We start from the raw sequence: 22739 nt of genomic DNA, 5'->3' as shown, positions 1-22739 counted from the left end.
CGCGCTCGCTGTTTGTATAACTTCGAACCAAAGACTTCGAAATTAGGTGACAGCCGGCGGCGGGGAGTAACCAGGAGTAAGAACGGCGGGAACGGCTGGGGAGCCCAAAGGGCAGCGCCCGCGACCTGGTCTCCGGCCGCCCGGGCCATCGGAAGTAGCCCTTCTGCACCTAAGTGGGTGCAGCGAATTCAAGGGCAACCGAAAGTCCAGCTCCCCAGGTGCCTGCCCCGGGCGGAGGAGCCCGGCCCCGATGGAGGTCACGTGACCACAAGACTCCGCCCAACCGACACCTCCCCGCGCGCGCCCGGCGGCGGTCGCGGGCTCGCGAGAGAACGTGAGCCTCCGGCCCGGGGCGCGAGTCGGGGGAGCGGCCGCGGCGTGCGCGCGCGCCCCCGGGAGGCTGCGGGCGCGCGCACGCCCCGGGGCCACCGCCCCTCCCGGGCCCGCCCTCCTTCCCTCCCTCCCCGGCCAGCCTGGCCCGCCCTGCCCGGCCCGCCCTGCGAGTCAGTCCGCTGGCTCCCTCCCTCCCCCAGCACGCTCGGGCCGCCGCAGCGCTCCGCGCCCTCGAGCCGCCGAGCCGGAGCCGCCCGCCGCCCGCGGAGGAGGCGGAGGAGCCGGAGGGGCCCGCCGAGGCGGCGGCGGCGGCAAGATGGCGGACTTCCTGCCGTCGCGGTCCGTGCTGTCCGTGTGCTTCCCGGGCTGCGTGCTGACGAGCGGCGAGGCCGAGCAGCAGCGCAAGTCCAAGGAGATCGACAAATGCCTGTCGCGGGAGAAGACCTACGTGAAGCGGCTCGTGAAGATCCTGCTGCTGGGCGCGGGCGAGAGCGGCAAGTCCACCTTCCTCAAGCAGATGCGCATCATCCACGGGCAGGACTTCGACCAGCGCGCGCGCGAGGAGTTCCGCCCCACCATCTACAGCAACGTGATCAAAGGTGCCGGGGATCCCGGGCCCGGGGGGCCGGGGGCCGGTGGGTCGCTGGGCCTGGCCTCGGGCCGCGGCGCGGGGCCGGGCACCGCCCTCGTTCGCTCTGTCCCTGGCGAAGGACCGGGCCCGGCGGGCGGGAAGGGGGCGCGGCCCGGGGGAGAGGATGCCCGGGGGCGACCCGTTCCCCCCCTTGCCGCCCGGCCAGGGGGCGCGGCGGGTCCCCCACCCCCAACCCCGCCGCTGGCCTCGCCTCCTGCGAGAGGGAAGTGAGGCGAGCCGGGTGCTCCGGAGCGTGGGGTGACCTCTCCAGTCCTCCCTCCGGACGAGCCAAACCCAGACCGTCCATCCTCGCCCCACGCCGGGGCGCTGCCCGCCCAGCCTCGCCGCCCCGGTTGGTGGGTGACCCGAGTCACATGGGGTCGGGGCTGCTCCCAACTCCTGAGCCGGGGAGTTCTGGAACCGCCGCAGTCAGGAAACTTGTGCCCGAGACCCTGGTCAAGGGCGAAGTGTGACAGCTCTTGGGCTCTTTGGGGCAAGGATATGAAACTTGAGGGTGTCCTATTTACTGTGCTGCTATCAGGAAAGAGTACACCATACAGTCAGCCTAAAAAAGTTAGCGGTGGTTTTTCGCCCCAGTGTCACGGCCGGGCAGGATGTTTGCCTGTAATCACCATGCAGCACGTTCCACTCTTCTTTTGCTTAATAATTGGGGGCGGGAGGGAGGGGGTACCACACTTGTTTCTACTACTTAAATGAAATCGTGTGTTGATACAAAGAATCTTCAGCCTAAATGTGATGCGGAGCCTGTACAGGTTGAGTCAATGAATTAGTGTTGGCTTAGACCATAGGCTCTGCTGCTGTTTGTGGGTATTTTTAAAATTGAGAGTAAGCTTTGTTCTCAGGTGAAAAACACACAAGAATTTTAGTTCTGGGCTTTCAAAGAATTACATAAGAGGGGATTTTATTTTTGTCATTGGAGCGATAATTAGCACTCATTTTTCTTACTAGCACCTATTTTGTACTTTATATAAAAGACATTTTGGCAGAGTTGAGATACAGAGCCTGGTACTTCAGGTGCATGAGGGTTCTCTATTGCATCTGGGTAGCAGTTATATAGGAGCTGGTTATAGATTTCAGGCCTTTCCAAGCATCGTTTTTTTTAAGGGTTTTTTTTGTTGTTGTTCAGGCAGCACCTAAGTCACTCTTTGGTGACACTTTTTTTCTCCTGGGATTGAGTAGAGGAAAACTGCTTGGAGGTGGGGGGGGTAAGGATGGGGGAAGGGCACTAGGCCAGGAGCTCACAGACCACAGCCAGCCCTAGTACCTCTGAAGTTAAGCTGTAAAAAGTGGTTGTATTTATCCTGTCTTCAAGTTTAGAACCAAACTAATTAAAGTCTCTTTCAAGGCCGAAGACTGCCTAGCCAGTCCTTAACCGAAGGTACCTTTGTATCCCCATGCAGCTGAACGATGCAGCTGAACGGAAGGGATTCTGTCAATGAATAGAGCCAGCATGTTAACTGATAGTCAGCCAGGTAAACACCTGGTTCTTCATGTGCATGGGCTCCTACGTGTGACCTACTTCGAGCTTTGATGATGAGATGCAGTCACTAGCCATCTGCATTTTTTGAGTTGGCGTGATCAGAAAATTGACAGCAGAACGGTTTTTCAGTTAACCAAACAGATGACCTAATAGTCCTGTGATTGTTAAGAGGGACTAAAGGTAACATCTAGTGTTAGAAATAATGGGTTTGATTTAATCTCTGTGAGTTGAAATCTCAGCTTCTACGTCTTTTTTGCAGTTGGTCTTCCTCCTTCTAGGGAGGTCTGACTCCATTCTCTGCGTTACACTGATTTGAAGCTTGAGATGGGAGGAGTTTCTGAGCTTTGAATGTGATCCTGGAAGACTCAGGGTTAAGCAGGGTGCTCAGGGACCAAGCAGATCACGGGGTGATAAGTTTGGTTCTTGACGTCTCATAAATAAACGTCTCTTTGAGAGACTCATAAAATCTTGCTTGCAGATCTTTCTTCAGAGCCTGGACATCAGGCTATGCAGCATAATTTCTTTTTCCTTTGCTAGTTTTGGTTCTCTTGTGACTGCGTTCTACCCAGGAGTGATTTTATAAATTAGAACGTGTTAAAATCCTTTAGGAGGAGCACTTGTGTTCATTGTATTTGCTTTTCAAGGCTCTAATTTTATGATTGTGAACAACTGTTAGTTTTTTTTTTACACGCTGAGAAGTTACTCCTGTTTGTCTTGATGTTGGTCTCCAGTTTTGGAGGCACCAGGCCTGGAGTACTTAAGAAGTTTAAGGAAATAATACTAGAATCAAATCTCTGAGAATATCTAATGACTCCCATCACACTTTTTTTTTTTTTTTAAACAAAGGTATGAGGGTGCTGGTAGATGCTCGAGAGAAGCTTCACATTCCTTGGGGGGATACCTCAAACCACCTCAATGGAGACAAGCTGATGGCGTTTGATACACGGACCCCCTTGACGGCCCAGGGAATCGTGGAAACTCGAGTTTTTTTACAGTATCTTCCTGCTATAAGAGCATTATGGGCAGACAGTGGTATACAGAATGCCTATGACCGGCGTCGAGAATTTCAATTGGTAAGAGATTTGGTTTTTTTTTTAATGTTGTGATTTTATTTTAACGGCATTTATTAACATCTGATTCTAACACACCTTTTTCACTGACTTCCACAATATAATGTATCTATCCAGAATTTTAGCCTCAGAAACTTGGATTGCTCTATAGATGAACTTTTTAAACTGAGCAAGATAAAAGTAAGGTAAACCCCATAGGTTTGGTGAAGTTGTTATAATTAGTTGGTCATTTTTCCTTTTTGAAAGTAAGATCATAATGATTTTCTCAGGCACTTTCAAATTATTAATTTTTTTCTCCTTTTAGAAGTAATCTCTCAATTCCAGCAACAATATTGATCTTTCTAAAAACTGACCTTTTACTCTTGGATTAAGAGTTCAGTAACCTGATTGTTCAGATGTGCTCTTTATCTTTAGTCTTTAGAGGTATTTATTTCATGATTCAGATTAATTTAATCTGTAAAGAGGTTAAAGTCCTTAATAATGTTTAACAGTCATGCTTTTTGTATATTTGCATGCTGTGTTTTTTTAAGGCTTCTAAGCACGTTTTACAAAATGTTCCTTCTTAAAAAACAAAAATAATCTGTTATTTTTTATACCTCTGTTTCACATGGGAAGCACCTAGAATTTATTTTATATTTATCATATCTACTTTATCTTAAACGAGACTCCCGTAAGACTTTGTAGCTATTATACAACATTGAAGAGAAAGTGGAAAAGGATCTGATCTAGGTTAAAGATACAAAAATAATGATTGAAATAGATTTTTTTAATCAAGTGTTTTGTAATTTAATTGTGAATGCTTTGATTGTATTCGGGGTTTTATTTGCCAAAGACCGGAAAGGTCCCAGGAATGATAGCCATCTAGACTGTATGCAATTTGGAGGGAGTTCAGATCTGAAGTGTTTTACTGTAATGTGATCAAAATAAAGTGACAGTTAAAAGTAAAACTGCTTAGAACGTTGTTTGATGATGTCACTGGCATTAAAGCAATTCTCATTTCTGGGTGTGGCTGCAAAATGATGTGCAGCCAGCAGTCCTTGCTGTTACAGTTTGTACTCAGCAGCAGTCTTGGCAATGAAAAGTTCTAGAAAAGTGTTCACGTTGGCTCTTGATAAAACTGAGACCCGAATCTTTACTTTCTCTGAATTATGGCCCTGGTGTGTAACATACAGCCTAGCACTTGATTATGTGTTGTCTGGTATAGTTCTCTTCTTTAGTGTGTGTATGTTGTCTGTTAATTTATCCATTAATGAGAGACAAGAGCAATCTCACATAATTGTTAAAATTGAGTAGCTGGCAGCATTATACGTTGAAAATTATGAATTAACTTGACAAGTGACCTCCATCCAATTCTCAGACTTGGGGTTAATTTTTGTCTTCCACACACCCCTTCTCATCTCCCTTTACCCTCCCTCCTGTTTTTTTGGGTTTTTTTTTTCCGGTACGCGGGCCTCTCACTGCTGTGGCCTCTCCCGTTGCGGAGCACAGGCTCCGGACGCGCAGGCTCAGCGGCCATGGCTCACGGGCCCAGCTGCTCCGCGGCATGTGGGATCCTCCCGGACCGGGGAACGAACCCGTGTCCCCTGCATCGGCAGGTGGACTCTCAACCACTGCGCCACCAGGGAAGCCCCTCCGTCCTGTTTTTAAGTGCTGCTTATTCTCTTCTAAATTCATTTTCTCAACAAACCACACTTTTCACTATGAATTTTCTCAGGATGTTATTCGTCCTTCCAGGTCAGGGAAAAAGCATCCATCTGTAATAGCACACACTACATATTGATTCAGTGAATAAACAAACGGCTGTACTGTAAAGTTCTCTGTGGGAAAGTTCCATAAGTCCATTTAATTGAAGTTGGACCTCAGTGACACTTATTGAATTTGAACGTTCACATCTTACAGTCTCATGGCCATCGTTGTGGAGAAGGCATTCCTGAGGATTTATTCGCCATTAAGAACGAATGGGTAAAACCACTCAGGCTGAGGACCTGCAGGTTCTTGACTTGAGCCAGCTGAGGCTTTCAGAGCAGAGAAGGCCTCACAGACAAGGAGAGACGAGTTCCAGAAATACTTCTTTTCTGATGAAAGGTAGAGACACAGGGAAAGAGGAGCAGGGAGAGATCTAGTTTCAACTCCTGGAGGACAGGGATTTTTTTCCCCGTGTGTCTCCTCGGCATTGTTAATGGTATACCTGACACAGGTAGTAGGTGCTCAGTGAGTGCGCTGGATCAGTGGCTCTCAGGCTTCAGGATGCTCCGTGGTGCTTGGCGTGCTGTTGACCCTGGGGAGGCACTTTGCCTACTTCAACTTTTCCTCGGGGTCCTCTTTGGTTCCTTCTCCCGCCCACACACACAAAGCCCCGAGTCCTGTCTTTTCTGCCCCCAAAAGTCTCTTGCATCAGTCCCTCCTTTCCACCTTTCCATGTCCTGGTACCTCCTGCTTGGACTCCCAGGTGATCTTGTCCAGACACGGCCAGGTCTGCTCAGAAAGCTCTGCTTGTTCTCCACAGCTTCTGGAACAGAGTGCAACCTCTCGGTGTGAGTCCGGACTCTAACTGGCTTGCCTAGTAGGATTCCACTGTCATTAGACCACATCACATACCCTATGACCTCTCAAATCCCACATGCCCTGGGCTTCTGCATCCGTGGCCGTCTTCACAGAGTCCCTCTGCCAGAGTTCTTCAGGCCCGTAGCTGGTTACTAGGTCTCCCCCTTCACTTAGAACAGCGCCAACCAGATTTTAATGTGACTGCATGTGGTCCATGGGCCCCTTGCAGCAGATTCAGCTGGAATCATTGCTTAACCAGAACAGAACAGTTTCCTCAACTCCCTTCCTTGCCTGGGGAGCCTGGGAGGAGCCCCGTGGTCTGTATCTGTGGCAGGCCGTAGGCCGTGGGGTGGGTTTGCTCCGGGGCCACCGTGCCCGACCTCTCTTGCGGGGAGCCTTCCCTGGGCCTCGCGCTGGACGGGGATGCCTTTCCTTAGCCTGCCTGCCTGCCTGCCTGCATGCCGACCCCCATCTGGTGCCTCACCTGGTGTTCCAGCTCTTTGGTTTGTGTTTTCATCTCCCTCTAAAGCAGAATCTCCTTTGGTCTGCCTTTTTTTGGTCTTTTTCTCTCATTAACATAGGGCCTGACACATTTTATTTCCTCATTTTTTTTTAGACGATCTGAATTACAATATTCTTCTAGAAAAAAAGAAACAGTCCTCATTTTTTTCCTGGGAAACATGAGTGTTTCTGTATGCTAGTTTGTTAATTTTCCCGGAGATGGGAAGTTCTTGTATTACAGAATCAATTTTTCTTTTTTGTTATGTTTAACAATGTAGTATATTCTTGAATCTTGGATAGAAAAAGTAGTCATGGGGGAAATGAGAGGAGTTAGCAGATAAAATAAGAAAAATTAGCCTTTTTGGTTTCAACTAACCCTTGATTATTAAATTTATTAATGCAAATTTAAATGCAAAAAAATGGGGGCAGTTTTTAAGCCTCCCTACGGCTTTTTTGCTTAAGATGAACGACCGCCCTTTAATCAGTTTTTGGGACGAGGGTAGAGTAGTGATATCACAACTTTGGTTTTTAGTTTTTAGCAGGCTGTTCGTTTGTTAGTAATAACTTTGGGTGCAAACATGAATGTTTTCTTTCCCTAGTTCCCAAAGGCAAACATTTCCTTTTCTGGTTAGTCTCATTGTGGGTAAGCTAAATAGCTTACTGTGGAAAAAGAAAAGTCTAAAGACTCAAGTTGTTGTTACAGCTTATGGTGCCTTTCTCGTTCGTATAAGCTAGCACACTGAGGAGAGTATATCCTAAGAAGTGGTCTCTTCTAGGTCTCAATTAAATGTCTGTAATGCTCTGCCTTGGCTGTACATTCACCATAGCCTGCCCCTGTACTGAGGAGATACCCTCTCTTTAGAAAAACTCACGTGACTGTAACTAGGGAATTTGCTAACTTAGAGGACTAAAGAGATGGCTGGGAAGCGATGCAACTGGGGACATGTAGCAGGAGTCACTGCCAGTTAGATTGTTCTGGACTGTGTAACACAGTTACTTATTCAGGAATGTAAGCAGAACGCATAGACCTGGTTACACAGGACAAGAAGGTGTGTGACTCTGGGAGGAGCACTGCTGCGTCTGTACATACTGTAACGGTGTCAGCGTTAATACAGCTTCCTGTGATGACCGGGCTTTTCTTTGCAATTCCTGCCACTGAAACCATTTTCTTTGTTATCATGGTACCTTGGGTTAGACTTAACTTTTTCTTACTCAAGTAGTACAGTTTGTGCTTGAGGATAGTTACACTTCTCCAAGCTGATGAGCTAGTTTTTTCATCAAGCAGCTCTTCCCTCAGTCTGCGTAACAAAGTACCTATTTAGCCTCACGCAGCGGCCTGCAAAAAGGAGCTGGGTGCTCAGTAGAATAGGAACTTCCCTTTGGGCTGAGGGATTCGCTTCTTTGTTTGCACTGCAGTATGGATTTGAAATACTATAGAGTTAGAGGCATTTGTTTGTTCTTTAACGCTAGATAGGATTTGCTTTAAAGGGTGAATTACTACTTTCAGCTGTAAACTATTTTCAGTTTTCTGTTGGAGAAGGGTTTTGTCCATTTTCTTTATGAATAAAATCAAAGAAGGACTTTGACTTCAAGTTGCTAAAAACCTCCTGATTCTAGGCTTAGGATGAAATATTCAGCCTATATAACAAGGATTATGTGTTACATTAGGAATTGTAGAGTTTTTTAAATTTAGGTCTATAGAATTTGGTTTTGGTAAACTTGATCCAGTGTCACAATGGTTATGTGTTATCCAAGCCTTGGAAACCCAGAGCTGTACTGCTGTTTACATTGAAAACAAAGAGGTTGTTTTGGCATGTGCTTATAGTTTTAATATAACTTGGTGAGATTTTGTGTGTGTGTGCACGTGTGTAACACATATACATGCACACCTAAGTAGATCTCTTGATTTGTTATATCGAGTTGATGTGTTCATGTTTACATGATTTTATTTTTGGTAGAAACTTGACTAGCTGTGGGATGTCCGAACCGTGGGTGCTGAAGAGGGATTCTAAAATACTGTGCTGCTTTTTTTTTTTAATTAATTAATTTATTTATTTATGGCTGCATCAGGTCTTCTTCGTTGCTGCGCACGGGCTTTCTCTAGTTGCGGTGAGCGGGGGCTGCTCTTCATTGCTGTGCTCAGGCTTCCGACTACGGTTGCTTCTCTTGTTGCAGAGCACAGGCTCTAGGCACGTGGGCTCGTGGACTGTAGAGCGCAGGCTCAGTAGTTGTGGCGCACAGGCTTAGTTGCTCTGTGGCATGTGGCATCTTCCCAGACCAGGGCTCGAACCTGTGTCCCCTGCATTGGCAGGGGGACTCCTAACCACTGCGCCACCAGGGAAGTCCTTGTGCTGCTTTTTATATTACCTTTTATTGCTCTTCTTTACTAGAGTGTGGACCTGACTCAGGAGAGAGACTTGTGAGCTTGCTTTTAAGAAAAGCATAACGGCCCAAGGACTTCGTGCGTCGCACAGTCCCTGTTCATCTGTCACAGATAAGCAGCAGCCCATCCAATCTGCCGTATCTTGTCATATTAACCCCAAACAGGTGCCAGCTTCTTTCTCCAGAAAATTACTTCAAGTGCTGATAATTAATTACATCACCTTTTAATACCTTATGTTTTACAAAAATTGCTTTGTACTTTTCAGAGTACATTAATTATTTCTACCACATACACTATCATTTAATCCTTAAGTAAAAGAAAACAAAGGGAATGTGGGCTGTTGTCCTCATTTCACAGATTAAAAAATTCAGAGACAGAGAGGTTCCTTCAGCTCACAGAGGTAGTCAACGATGACAGGATAGACCCTGGAGCCTCAGCCTGCTGACTGCCTGTGCACAGAGCCCCATTTTGCAAGCCCTCCAGGGCTGTTTCCTCTTCTGAGCAACACCCTGCACTGATAGTTAACACTCCCCTAGTTAAGCTCTAGCATGTTATTTTAAATATATGTAAGGTTTTCTTACAGATACATAGCACTGCACCGGTACGCACACAGTTGTTTTTAATATTCCGAACTTTCCATAGTTTCCTTGTGCCATTCCTTTTTTACTTTATGAACTTAGATTATAGTTACAATGGTAATGGTAATAATCTTAAATGTAATGGTAAATTTACTAAGAGAGGTACAGTTTATCCTAACCACCATGCATTAGGGTGAAGGCTGTTTGAATGTTCACCTCCTTGAAAACTAACTACTAGTGACCCTCAACTGATGTTTCATCAGTCAACATGGTTTTTCACGTACCCTGAAGCATAGAAGTTTAATGGCAACCAGTTATCTGAAAAGCAGCCATATATTTTTTGTAGGAAAGTGACGTTTTGAAATGGGCACGTATCTGGTATACAGTTGCCCAGATTTGTTCTTGGTTTGGAGGAGATAATCAGAGCAGTCTTAGTTATTTTTATGAATTCCTTTGCAGTGTTTCTCATGTAGTTGTCACATATTTCATTCTGCTTATGAGCATTCCAGATTGTAGTTTGTTGCAAGTTTTTGTTCCAGTTAGAAAGTACCTGTTTCTGGAAATTAGCAGTGATTTTTATTTCCTTTTTTGAAAGTATTTTGGTTTTTTTCTAGCTGTGTGATACAATTCACTTCAGTCTTTGTTGTGAACATTTTTTTTTTTTTTACGAGATGCCTTTTTTTAAGAGATTTTGTTACATCCACATTAGCAGAGCATTATTAGAATGAGCTGATAGGGATCAAGGAAATAGTTTTGTTTTGAAAACTGGACTTTAGTGGCCTTGGCTACATTTACCAGTCTCTTTCAGCGATGGTAGTTGTTTGTCTTAATCTTACAAATTTAATCTCTCTTCTTTTGGCAAAACGAATAAAAAAGATTTTTAAATCACTGCAGTGGGTGAACTTTTTCATACACAACTAGTCTACAATAGAAGCAGAATACTTTAGTAGAATTACCCTTCTTTGATTTATTTTGGTTTTTGGTCTAAGTCATAAGACTTGTATACTTGGTTTTGCTACATGGAACTTTACTTTGTATCTTCCAAACAAATTAGAAAATAACCATGTTCAAATCTATTCATTTATTTTCCATATTGTAAAATATTATTACAAATGGTTTTAACGTGGGGACCTTAAAATGTGATGTGGTTTTCTGCTGTGCTGTGCGATAAAGTGGAACTAGGTGGCCAGACGGAACTCATGTCGGTTCTGCCTCTCACTGTGTGAGATTGAGCGAGTCCCCCAGGCTCTCTTTCTCTTTCTGCGACTGTGAAATGGGGATGATTCAACTACCTTTGTTAGTCGTCGTAGGGATTACATGAGGTAATTCATGTAAAGCCTTTGACACAGTGCCTGACACACATTAATCATTTTATTATCGTTAGCCATTAACAGCCCTAGTATATGCCATATCCACAAGCCATAAGTAGTTTCCTACGAGATAAGAGTGCTGTAAACTTTGATTTGATTAACTCTGTGAACTTGATTTCCCATATAAAAATCCTGAATTGTAAACAGTGCAGAATATGACTTACAGTCTCATTAGACCATTTGGTATCTCTAATGAAGGCAGCACCAGGGAGAGGTTTGAGGTTTTCATTGCTACATCAGTTCTTGTTTCCTTTCCAACGTCACTGTGCTTTGTTTCCAGATCGAAAATTCATGATGTGGCTCTTCATTTCTTCATAGTACCTTTTTAACATTTTGTGAAAATGGGGATGATATGTTCTCAACTTTTAACATTAGAAACATTAACCCCAAGCATCCCACCCAACGCGATGTCCGTTTGAAAGTCTTCTCTCTACTTATTTTATTTTGACTGTTTTTCTCGTACATAAATTACCATACTGACCCAGATTAGCTAATTTTACCTTACCTTTCACTGTATTGACTGTATAGTTTCCATTTCCTTGACAAATATGCAAACTTTTAAAAAATGTTGCTTAATCTGTCTTCCTGACAGCTATAGCAATGTCAGTTCGGAAAGCCCTTTGCTTATGTATTTGTTTTAAACAAAAAACATTTTATAAATGACAGGTCTATATCTTTATGGTTAGTCCTTGTATATATTTGTAAATGATTTTTAAAACACAATTCTAAGGAATCAAATGTAATAATGATAATTAAAATGCTTTGAAAATAAGGCAGTGTATAGATGTATGGTAAAACTCACCAGTACTGATCTTTCCCATTTGCACCGTGAGATTTCTAGCCAGAAGTATTTAATTTGGAGAACGTGCTCCTGAGACGCTTCAGATGTGTGGTCTGAATTAGCCAAAGTTGTCTTCCTGCCAGCGGCGTCGTGAGGTCACCGCAGCATGGGCGCAGGTGCTCTGTGACTCTCGCCAAATGTGCCGCTTTCTGTCTTTCCCTCTCCCTGCTCGGTTGTTTCCGGCGCCCTTCCCCCTGCACACATGTATCCTCTTTCCCTTTTTGCCGTTTCCTGTGCCTGTGGCCTGGCAGAGGTGTTGTGAGGACTCACGTTGAGGAGGGTATTTGGGCTTCTTTTCCAACCTAAAAAATTCCTTATATTCATAAAATACTGAATCTTTTTTTTTTAAGATTTCATGTTACTTTTTGTGAGATTTTAGAACTACTGACCACTTTGTTAAAAAAAAAAAAACCAACTTTCATTAGCCTAAAAGAATAATGGAGCAAAATAAACAAATTTCAATTTTGCTCCCCTAAAGAAAATGAAATTTTAATTTTTTTTTTTTTTTTTTTGCGGTACGTGGGCCTCTCACTGCTGTGGCCTCTCCCGTCGCGGAGCACAGGCTCCGGACGCGCAGGCTCAGCGGCCATGGCTCACAGGCCCAGCCGCTCCGCGGCATGTGGGATCTTCCCGGACCGGGGCACGAACCCGTGTCCCCTGCATTGGCAGGCGGACCCTCAACCACTGTGCCACCAGGGAAGCCCCGAAATTTTAATTTTGCCATTTAAAAACAATGTTAGCCAGCAAACAAAACTCTTGTATTGTCACCCCCGTCCCCCAAAATAACCCAGTGTCTTTGGGTTCTTCCAACCAGTGCAGCTACATTTAGCCTGTTAATAGGACATTTCTCTTCTCCCTTCTAGAGAGGTTAAACAAGAAGTGCTGGGATAATGAGTACTGTCATGGGGGTGAGAGACTTTCGCTTTCCTTTTCAATATCCTGGTTACCATTTTTTGATCCCTGGGTAATCTTTTAAAAATTATTTTCCTGTTAGATAGAATGAACTTCCTCAATAGAAATTGTATAGAGAGTCTGTCCTCTTATATCATGTGACTTGCATTTAGGCTTCACGCTGTGTAGTGTGGTGGTTTCCATTTATTGATATTAAGTAAAAGAAACACTCACAGAAGCCGCTGGCAGTGAGCAGTGGCTCTAGCTTCTCCAGGTCGCTAGCGAGTTGCTCACAAGGGGTTTCCTGGCCAGCTTGGCTCCGCGAGGCCTCACAGATGAGAGGATGCACACACCTGTGCTTCAGACAGGTAAACTTGTCTGCTGTTCAAATGTCCGATGGTCTCTTAAATTCATTTTTAGTGATTTTTTTAAAAACCTAAATAATTAAATGCTTCATATTCACAAAGCTGCAAATACCATATATCCTAGTTGAAGTATTTTTAAAAGAGTGATGTGATTTAGCCTACTGAGTTAAATATTGCAGTACAAATGATTTCCCATTTTTAACTGATACTGACTTGCCACATTTGCAGTAAAACTGCCTTTATTAGCTACAGCTTCAAAAATGATGGGGACATTGAATCGTCATATAGATTATATACACTTCAACTCTAGGCTAGGGTAAGGAGAATTATACTTAACGTTTTTCTTGACTTTTTAAACTGTTATGATCAAATGCTACAATCAATTTTAAGATGGCGTTACAATCTAGTAAGAAACCAAGGTTCCCATCTCTTGTATTTTGCACATTTGGCCTTAATGTAAGATAGCTTTCTTTTGAAAAAGGTGCTTTATTTAAAAAAAAAATGATTCTGTAGAACTTTATTCTTTTGATAGGAATATATATACATATCCATTTGATATTTTTATATGTAACTGTATTTTATACTATGTGCACATATTATGGTTTAGGGCATTACTTCAGAAGTATCTGTTTTTCATCATGATAATCTGAATTCTTTTCTTCTCAAATGTGAAAACTGAAGAGCAAGTGTAAGAGAACAAGAAGGCCTTGGGTAGCACATTTCAGGAGACGTATTCCTCTTTAACAAGAGTTAAGCCTTAGTGAAATCATGGTACCTGGCAGCTTTCAGCAGCTGTTCAGGGACATGTTACCTGCCACCTGTTAAATGAGTCAGGTGCTTTTCTGCAGGCTGGGTACTTGCTGGCGAACCACATGAGAGTAATCTTTGTTCCCGTTGATCTTGGATGCAAACAAGTAAATAATCCCACCTGTGATAAATGCTCTGGAGGAGAAGAAGAGGAAGCAACGAGAGGGCAGTCAGAGGAGGTGACACTGAAGTTGAGACCCCAGGGGTGGGAGAGGGTCGGCCAGGCCAGGAGAGGGGAGAGTTGGACAGGCAGAAGGAGCACCACGTGTGCAGGGCCTGCAGCGGGCCAGGGCTCGCCTGAGTGCGGGAATCCGAGGGAAGGGAGGAGAGCCTTTGGCCTGTCCTGGGGGCTGAGCAGCCCCAGAGCTGGGAGGCTTCTGCAGAAGGAGCCCTCCTTGTCAGGTGGTCGCCATGGAGATGCATCAGGGACACTTGGTAGGGGAGTCACGGGGCTGCCAATGGATTGACTGAGGGGAGGGAGAAAAGCATGAGTAAAGAGGGACTTGGATTTCTGGTTCGACAACCAGGTGGGCAGTGATGCTTTTTGCTGAACTGAAAAGACCCTGTGAGAAGGAAATTTGAGGGGGAACAGTACGGCTTTAGTTTGGGTTTATTGGGTTTTGAGCTCTCTGAGACGTACAGGAGGAATCAGGTAGACAGTTGGGTATGTATGTCTGGAATCTAGAACAGAGCTTCGTGCTAGAGGGAGAAATTTCAGAGCTGTTTGTGTTCAGATGACATTTAAAGTCTTTAGAACGCGTACAGTTACTCAGGGAAAGGGCGTAAAATCAATTAGGGCTCAGGAAAGAGCCTTAAGGAACCTTCAGACTGTTTGAGACTGTTCAGAGGAGGAGATGCTAGCGGAGATGGCCAGAAAGGTAGAAGACGTTCAGGAACGTGTAATGCCATGGGGGCCGGGAGAGGGTTTTAAAGAAGAATAAATGGTCAGGAGCGCCACGTGCCCTTGAGAGGTCTCGTGAGGTGAAGACGGACGTGTCCATTGATGCCGGACAGCAGGAAGGTTACTGCTGGCTGGCAGGTGACGCGAGGAAGTGGAGAAGTTCTCTTGAAGTCCAGCTTACTCTTCTCATTGCCCTTTTGCAGCGCGTTCAGCCCACCTGACGTACTAGGTTGGGTTTTTTCAAGCCTTTTTAAAGTCTAAGAGTATATTGTATTTATATTAACCAATTTCTTTGAATCTCACTCTCAGAAGAAGAGTTAATATCAGTTAATGATAGTGTTAATCTGTTGGGCCAGGCAAACACAAATAATGTTTACTTGAGACCATTGCTTATGCAGTGAGGGCGGTAACTTAGCAGCGATGCTCCTTCCCTCCTTCAGCAAGCGTGTGCTGAGCATCTGCCCACACCATGTTCTGGGATGAGCAGGCCCTGGGACTCAGGAGCTGTCTGGCTGGCCTGCCTTCACGGAGGCTCTCGATCCAGTGAGGAGCGCATAAGTCACCCAGCGGTGGCTGCAAATGATACAATAAACGGTGTAGAGTGCTGCATTGGTAACCTCTCTTCCGAGAGTTTGCAGAATCAGCAAGTGTTCACTGACTGAGAAGAGGCCTAGGAGGGCAGGTAGGCCAGTTCGCTTCGCTTTGTACATAAAACCCAAGTCCATCAAGGTTAAGGTCGTAGCTAGTTTGGGTGTGACAGTCATAATTACTGCTGTGCTTCCCTGTGTCCCTTAATAACACACTTAGCCCCGTAGTGACTTAGAAACAGGAATTGATACTCCAGCACACTTTACGAGCTGTTACCCACATTCATCAACATGTAAAACATTCACAGGCTGCATGTGTCTTTGCTGTCTGACCTGATTGATCGGAGGTGAGGGGTGGCGTGCGGAGCTTCTCTGCCGCCGAGAGTTTGGGGTGATGGCTTGAATGTGAAATCCATCGAAGTCTGGGTTTTCCTGTCACCTGCTGTGTGATCTTAGGCATAGAATTACTTTGTTAATTAACGTGGATTATTGCGTAATGTTTGAGTTGTGGGGATTTCAAGATGCATTGCAGCACATCAGCCCAGAGCAGAGCTTCCCATCTGGTGTCCGTTCACAAGGACTTCTGGGTGTTAAAAAGTGCTTGTATGAGCCCCTCTATTTAGATAGCAGGGGAATTGAAACTATATTTGGGAAGTTATATCTTATGTTGGGAAACTGCACATTCTTTTTTTTTTTTTTTAACAATTGAGGTCATTTCTTTTAGAATTCGAGACATTTCTTTATATGCTGTTGGGATTGTGTATGATTGACCCTTTTCAAAAAAGTATTTTAACTTTGAGGAATTTTTAAGGGTTCAAAACTCTAAGCTTTTTAGTGTTATCATTATGTGAAAACTGAAAAACAGGGAAGTTGTTTTTGTTTTTTGATTTGAAATGGGCTCCAGAATCTAAATTAGCTTTTTTTTTTTTTTTTAATTTAGATTTTAAAACATGTGTATGCCCATTGTAGAATATCATCTAGTTAGCCACCATACCTCCACACCAAGACATCTGTGTTGACAGTTGGGTGTATTTTCGTCCAGTATTTGAATACAATATTGGCTGTTGAGTTAAACTTTTCTGTAGTTTCTGTACAATTTTCTATCCTGTTCATTTAATGTTGTGCCATTAGCATTTCTTGGAGGAGGTGATTTTTCCCAGAGGACTGATAAGGCATTCTTCTAGAAATGGATGTGCGTTTTTGACTTGTATGGAAAATTCTTTCATATATACGTATTTATGAATAGTAGGGTGGTAAATAGTAACATGGAATAAATAATGCGGTAAATCATGCCACGTCGCTGCCGTAGCGAGCAGCACCGTACATCATGTCAGAGCTAGCCCGCCTCTGCGGTGTTCAGCTCCTTCCTCACACTTAAAATGTGTGTCTGATTTTTCAAGGAATAAGGTTTTATAAAGAAATGCTGACTGCCACTCTGAAACCTGTATTTTAAAGAAGCGGCTGTAATTCTTATATAGGGTTTTGAAAATAATTGATACTTTAAGATAACAAAGTTGAACAGCATATAAGTGTAAGACATAAACACCTATAAATGCTCATTAGACATATGGCCAAACTCTTTTTTCTGTCTCTTCAGGATGAAGCATTTTAATAAAATAAAGGCCGCCTTTTTTGTGACATCTGTAGTAGAATTATTAACCTGCATTTACCTTTTGTGTTGTATGTCAACTGGAATTTGGTGGGACTACAGGAGTACTCTTAGAAAACTAAGATCATTAGCTTTAAATCATTTTGGTGATAAGTCTAATTAGAAAACTTGATATAAAAAAGAATTTATTAATTTGTGAGCAGTGGCAAGAAAACGGCAATTTACAAAATAAAGTGCTGACTTCTTTCCAAAAATTTCTTATTACTAATGTTGTGCACTAGTTTGTTTTTACAGCTTATGTGCAAGAAAAATCGGAAACTAACTGTTCAGAGGTATTCTTTCTGAAATTCTGTTTAGGCTATTATAAACTATCTTAGTTTGGAGAGGTATTTAATTTGAAAAATATTTTCAAATGTTTGGATGGTTTTTAACGTAACTGACTAATTTTGGCTCTTTTGGGAGTTTTGAGTGACGTACATAGAAAATGCCAGCAAGAAATTTGGAAGTGCATTCAGTTGGAGTCTACTTAATTTTGACCTATCTACAGAGCAAAAGAAAATAGCTTGTATTTCTTTGAATATAAGTAAATACTGTCTTTCTCCTTGTGAACCAAAGAACAGGCATGAGTGGTAGTACTTTATGCTTCAGTGATAAAGATGACAGTATCCCCTTATTAAACATGTGCTGTGTGTCACTTCAATACCTCACAATGTTTTTGTCCAGAGAAAAATGAATAGAGAGAGTCATTTAAAAAAAAAGGTAGGTCATCTCAAAGATAAGAAATAGTAAAATGGGTCCTTTGTGAAGACCAGGCAAAACAAGAATGTTGGAAGGGCAGGCGGATGAACGCAGAAGTGAGGCTGTTCGTGGCGAGGGCCTGAACACCAGGAGAGTCTCATGCCTACCCTGTGTGTGGACTCGCCAGCCGCTCCATTGTAGTTTATTTTGAAATAAAAACTAAGGAGGAAAAAAGACCCAGAACCCATCCAGTAAGAAGTATTACCTTCTGTCTTTATTACTAACCACGTCCTTATTGAAATGAGGAGTCTTGATTCATTAACCAGCTTTGACCTCAAATATTTCCATTTTGTACCTTACTTATTTGGCATTTAATTTTTGCTGTAAACCTTATATATAAGTAAATGCTAGATGGAAAGGCTTATATTACACAGAGTCTATTCATAGAATATTTAAAGCCTCCCTATTTAGATGTGGCTTCACCAGGATATTTGCAGGGCTGAAATTACAAGTGTATACAAAATATGAATTATTGATTAAAAAAAAACAACCACCGTACTTCTAGGTCACTTTTAAAGGCAAGTTAATTAGTTTCCTGTGGAATAGATGTTCTCCAGATATGTGCATAGTGAAGCCTGCCTAATGAATGTTCAGAGAACATTTCTCCCTGGCTTAGTTTTGGGATTATAAGACTGATGAAAATTAAAGGCATGTTACAGGCATACAGAAACCTTGCTGCGGCGATCAAGGCAGCACCGTACGGCAGTTGAGTTCACAGTTGTAACCAGTTTAAAGAGTAAACAGATTTGTAATTTTATGTCTTGATTCCTTTTCCTCTTTGAATATTCCAAACTTGCAAATGGAAGGACTTAAAGTGCATGGCAAGGGTGTGAACCACTTTAAACCGTTGCATTTGGCTATTTTAGAACACAGACCTCTGTTCTGTAGTTTACTAGTACTTCAGGAAGTGTTTGTTGTTTGTAGTACTTGGCTAGTGGTTGCTTCTCTATATAAAGAGAAACTGGATATTAACTTCGAGTTATGCCATCATTTTCAGAATCACATGTATACTTAGATTTCAAAAGAAAATTTCTCACTGCTTAATTGTCTTGGTAATATAGATTTTCTTTGAATTTTTATATTTCTTGTACTCTCAAAGAAATATGTTTACTCTTAAAAAACTATTTTAGGTAATGCTAATCTCATAACTAAAAGGGCCTCCACACATAAAAATGGGATGCTTTTTTTTCTTTTTTTGGCTGCATTGGGTCTTCGTTGATGCGCGCGGGCTTTCTCTAGTTGCGGCGAGTGGGGTCTACTCTTCGTTGTGCTGCGCAGGTTTCTCATTGCGGTGGCTTCTCTTGTTGCAGAGCACGGGCTCTAGGTGTGTAGGCTTCTGTAGTTGTGACTAGCAGGCTCTAGAGCGCAGGCTCAGTAGTTGCTCCGCGGCACATGGGATCTTCCCGGACCAGGGCTCGAACCCGTGTCCCCTGCATTGGCAGGTGGATTCTTAACCACTGTGCCACCAGGGAAGCCCGGGATGCTTTTTAATTCACTTATTTCTTTCTAATTGACTTATTTCTTCACAGTGGATTTTCTGCCATTTATAGACATACCTAATAAGCACGCAATTAAATTCCAGACATTTTACAAGATTAAGCAACAGTAGTTCATTTTAGTAGCAAACTGAAATCCACTGCATTACTTATAGTTTGCATTTGATTGAATTCTGTTACCTCTTTTTTCATTCCACAGTGTAATTTTCACCTGTTTACCAGGTAAAAAGATAGTGCTCCTTATGTGCTCCTTATTAAGCACTGCATTGCTTTATTTACCTGTCATGCAAAGTTTCAGTGTCTGTTGCAGAAGCAAAATAATTTTCTAAGTTTGATTGAGGTTTTAAGTTCATTAGGGTCCTATTGCTAAAATGTAAGTAGCAGTTCTAATACTTGTTCTCATGTATGCTTTTGTTAGCTGCTTAACACTGTTGCAGCTAGAGTACCAGGTGCATTAATTTTTAACCACAAAAATCTCTGGGAGTTAAGCTTTGAAGGCTGTTGGACATTTGAAAATGGGCTCTAGGAATATGGAGAGGAAGGCTGCTAGAACTGTAGTAACACAGGAAATAAAGTGTGTCTGAATCACCAAATCAGTTTTTAAAAAAGAGAAAGAGGGCTTCCCTGGTGGCGCAGTGGTTGAGAGTACGCCTGCCGATGCAGGGGACGTGGGTTAGTGCCCCGGTCCGGGAAGATCCCACATGCCGCGGAGCGGCTGGGCCCGTGAGCCATGGCCGCTGAGCCTGCACATCCGGGGCCTCTGCTCCGCAACGGGAGAGGCCACAACGGTGAGAGGCCCGTGTACCACAAAAAAAAAAAAAAGAGAGAGAGAGAGAGAGAGAGAAAGAAAGCTACTTCTAGACTTAATTCTGCTGTTTATGTCACAATTCAAATATGTCAAATGGAGGCCTGATGCTTTTCATGTGAGACCTAGTTGAACTCAAGTAAATATTGCTTGAAACCTACTTTTGTAATAAGATGAAGCTAAATAAGTTTCTGATCTGGATTCTTAATATTCTTGGCATTTTTACAAAGCTTTTAAAAAAAAAACCCTAGCTGATTTGATATAATCAGTATCAAAAGGTAAAATTAATATAAAATCCAGTTTTGAATAAAATCTGCTGTCTGTGCAGATCTGAGCTGATGCTAGAGCCGGCCCCTCAGAACCATGTCTCGTGGGCCTTCGGAAAAGTTTGGTTTGGTGGAATTGTGGTGGGCCTGGGGATCTTTGTCTTTAAGGAGCACGTTAGGTGGTTCTGATGCACTGCCAAGATTAAGAACCGCTTGGCTAGCACAGGAGTCAGAAAACTTTCTGTAAAGGGCTAGGTGGTGTGATATTTTAGACGTCACATGCCAAGAGACAAAATCAGTGTAACAGGAGAGAATTCAAGTTTGCACAGATTTTTTTATTGACGCAATTCAGAGCATAATAAAGTTGTCTACGGTTTTTTGTAGTATAGGTTTACTAATGAGAAGAATTGGATTCTTTTGGAAGGGGATAACATTTTGCTTAAGTAGGGTTCAGGGTTTTGGTGTTCCCTATTATCACAATCAGGTGCAAATGTTCATCCATTAACGATTTTACACGTTCCACCCTTGGAAGTGTCTTTGCACACAGATGGGTACTGCCAAGTGAGCATTTGGGGGAGTTTTTTGTTTTGTTTTTAATTTTTATTTTTTTAATTTATTTATTTTTGGCTGTGTTGGGTCTTTGTTGCTGTGTGCGGGCTTTCTCTAGTTGCGGCGAGCGGGGGTACTCTTTGTTGCAGTGCGCGGGCTTCTCATTGCAGTGGCTTCTCCTGTTGCGGAGCACAGGCTCTAGGCGTGCAGGCTTCAGTAGTTGTGGCATGTGGGCCCAGTAGTTGTGGCTCGAGGGCTCTAGAGTGCAGGCTCAGTAGTTGTGGCGCACGGGGCTTCGTTGCTCCGTGGCACATGGGATCTTCCCGGACCAGGGCTCAAACCCGTGTCCCCTACATTGGCAGGTGGATTCTTAGCCACTACGCCACCAGGGAAACCCAAGCATTTGGTTTTAATTGAGCATAGACTTCGCTTGGAAGACATTTAGAGAATTCTGTTAGCTTGTTCCTGGTGTTTGCCTCTGGGCATGTCATTTACATTGCAGGTTTACCATTTGCAGTCGTTGCACAGTTAAATGGATTTTGAAGTATGGATTTTTTTTTACACTTGTATTACGGTCTGAAAGATGTTGCTGGAACTATAGTTTGACTTTAGAAATGTATATCTGCCGCACATTTGCATGAGAATGGAGGCCTACTGGTTTAACTTGGCAGCAAAGGAAGGTATAAAGCAGTTGGGCGTTGCTTATGATCCCAGTAGCCCTACCTGCCAGCGTGATTCTGCCACAGTATAAAGTTTGCAAAAAACTGTTTTGCCTGTTAGTTGTGGATTGAATTCATTACGAAATGTAATCAAGCCTTCCCTAAAGCTGATTTTGAAAAGCCATTCAGTGTTCTGCATTAGTGGTTGAAGGTGGTTCTCGTTCGGAAAAAATTCGATTTCATCCATTAGTTCAAAAAATCTCAGTAAAAACTTACCTCTGCCAAGACATCGAACTGGTGTAATAGGGCAAATCAGCATATTTAGCTTCTGTTTCTGACAGAAATTCACGGAGCTGGTGATGGTCAAGTCCATGAGAGTGAATTAAATTCGTCGTTAACAATACTGGTTCAGTAACAATATAGATTTAATGTATTTCCTACAGAGTCCCTGCTGGTGAAGAATACATGATGTAACCATCTTCACAGTCTTTGTAAATTTGTCCTTTTTCTTCTCCACACATTTTTACCACCGTCAGTTGTAGTACACATCCCAGTTCAGGTTGTGCTGATTTAGTGTTTGCTCAGCTTCCTTGAAAATACCCTCATCTGTAGTTCTTCCACACAGCCTATTCATACAGGCGTATTTTTCAGTCACTTCACCCTTGGCATTGATCCCTTGAGTACACAACCGCTGAGCAGTCCGTGGCAGTCCTTGCCTGGCTAACAAATGCGAACTCCTTGGAAACGTGTCAGCTCTCAGCTGCAGTCTCACTTTCAGTTTCCTCCTCTTGTGAAGAAATTCTGTGGTGAGCTGTTCCATTTAACATTTTGTAATTTTTCTGACTATTGCTTTTCTGTAGGAGTTGGGATTATTTTGTAGAGTGCTTGTCTGGTAGTATTGATGTCCGTGTGTACTTCTAGCGCAGTTGTAGGGTCATTGCATAATAAACACAGGGCTTTGCCATCTCATTTGATATCAGAATGATCCACATTCCATTGTGCCTTGAAAGCGCGACACAGAAAGTCCTCTTCTTTTCTGCGTGTTTTGGTGGACGTGCACTAGTAATAATAAAAAACAAAAGGTCGTGGTATTGCACTACCGATGACACTTGAAACATTTTCACGTTATAACTGCGTCCGTGCAGTTCGTGGTGCAGAGTGAAGAGCACCACGCGTGGCCTGTCACGACTGCTCTCCTGGCGGCGGCCAGGAAGCAGCTGTAGACAGTAAGGACATAAACCGATGAGCACGGCT

The 22739-nt window shown here is 43.4% G+C and overlaps 1 protein-coding gene across 1 annotated transcript in view; it reads left to right on the top strand.

The window, feature by feature from the left end:
- Nucleotides 1-557: 557 nt before the first annotated feature.
- Nucleotides 558-22739, top strand: part of GNA13 (G protein subunit alpha 13) — a 41266-nt gene continuing 19084 nt past the window's right edge. Inside the window, exons 1-2 of the mRNA XM_029211564.1 lie at nt 558-932; nt 3312-3538. Of these exons, the coding sequence (XP_029067397.1) occupies nt 650-932; nt 3312-3538 (510 nt within the window). The 5' untranslated portion in view covers nt 558-649. The remainder of the gene's footprint in view (nt 933-3311; nt 3539-22739) is intronic.

The sequence above is a fragment of the Monodon monoceros genome, unplaced genomic scaffold (genome assembly GCF_005190385.1).
Source record: "Monodon monoceros isolate NGI ecotype Baffin Bay Population unplaced genomic scaffold, NGI_Narwhal_1 Super_Scaffold_9, whole genome shotgun sequence".
In the NCBI taxonomy this organism is placed as follows: domain Eukaryota; kingdom Metazoa; phylum Chordata; class Mammalia; order Artiodactyla; family Monodontidae; genus Monodon; species Monodon monoceros.
The sequence above is the reverse complement of the archived record's forward strand: the minus strand, read 5'-3'. Positions and strand labels throughout refer to the sequence as shown.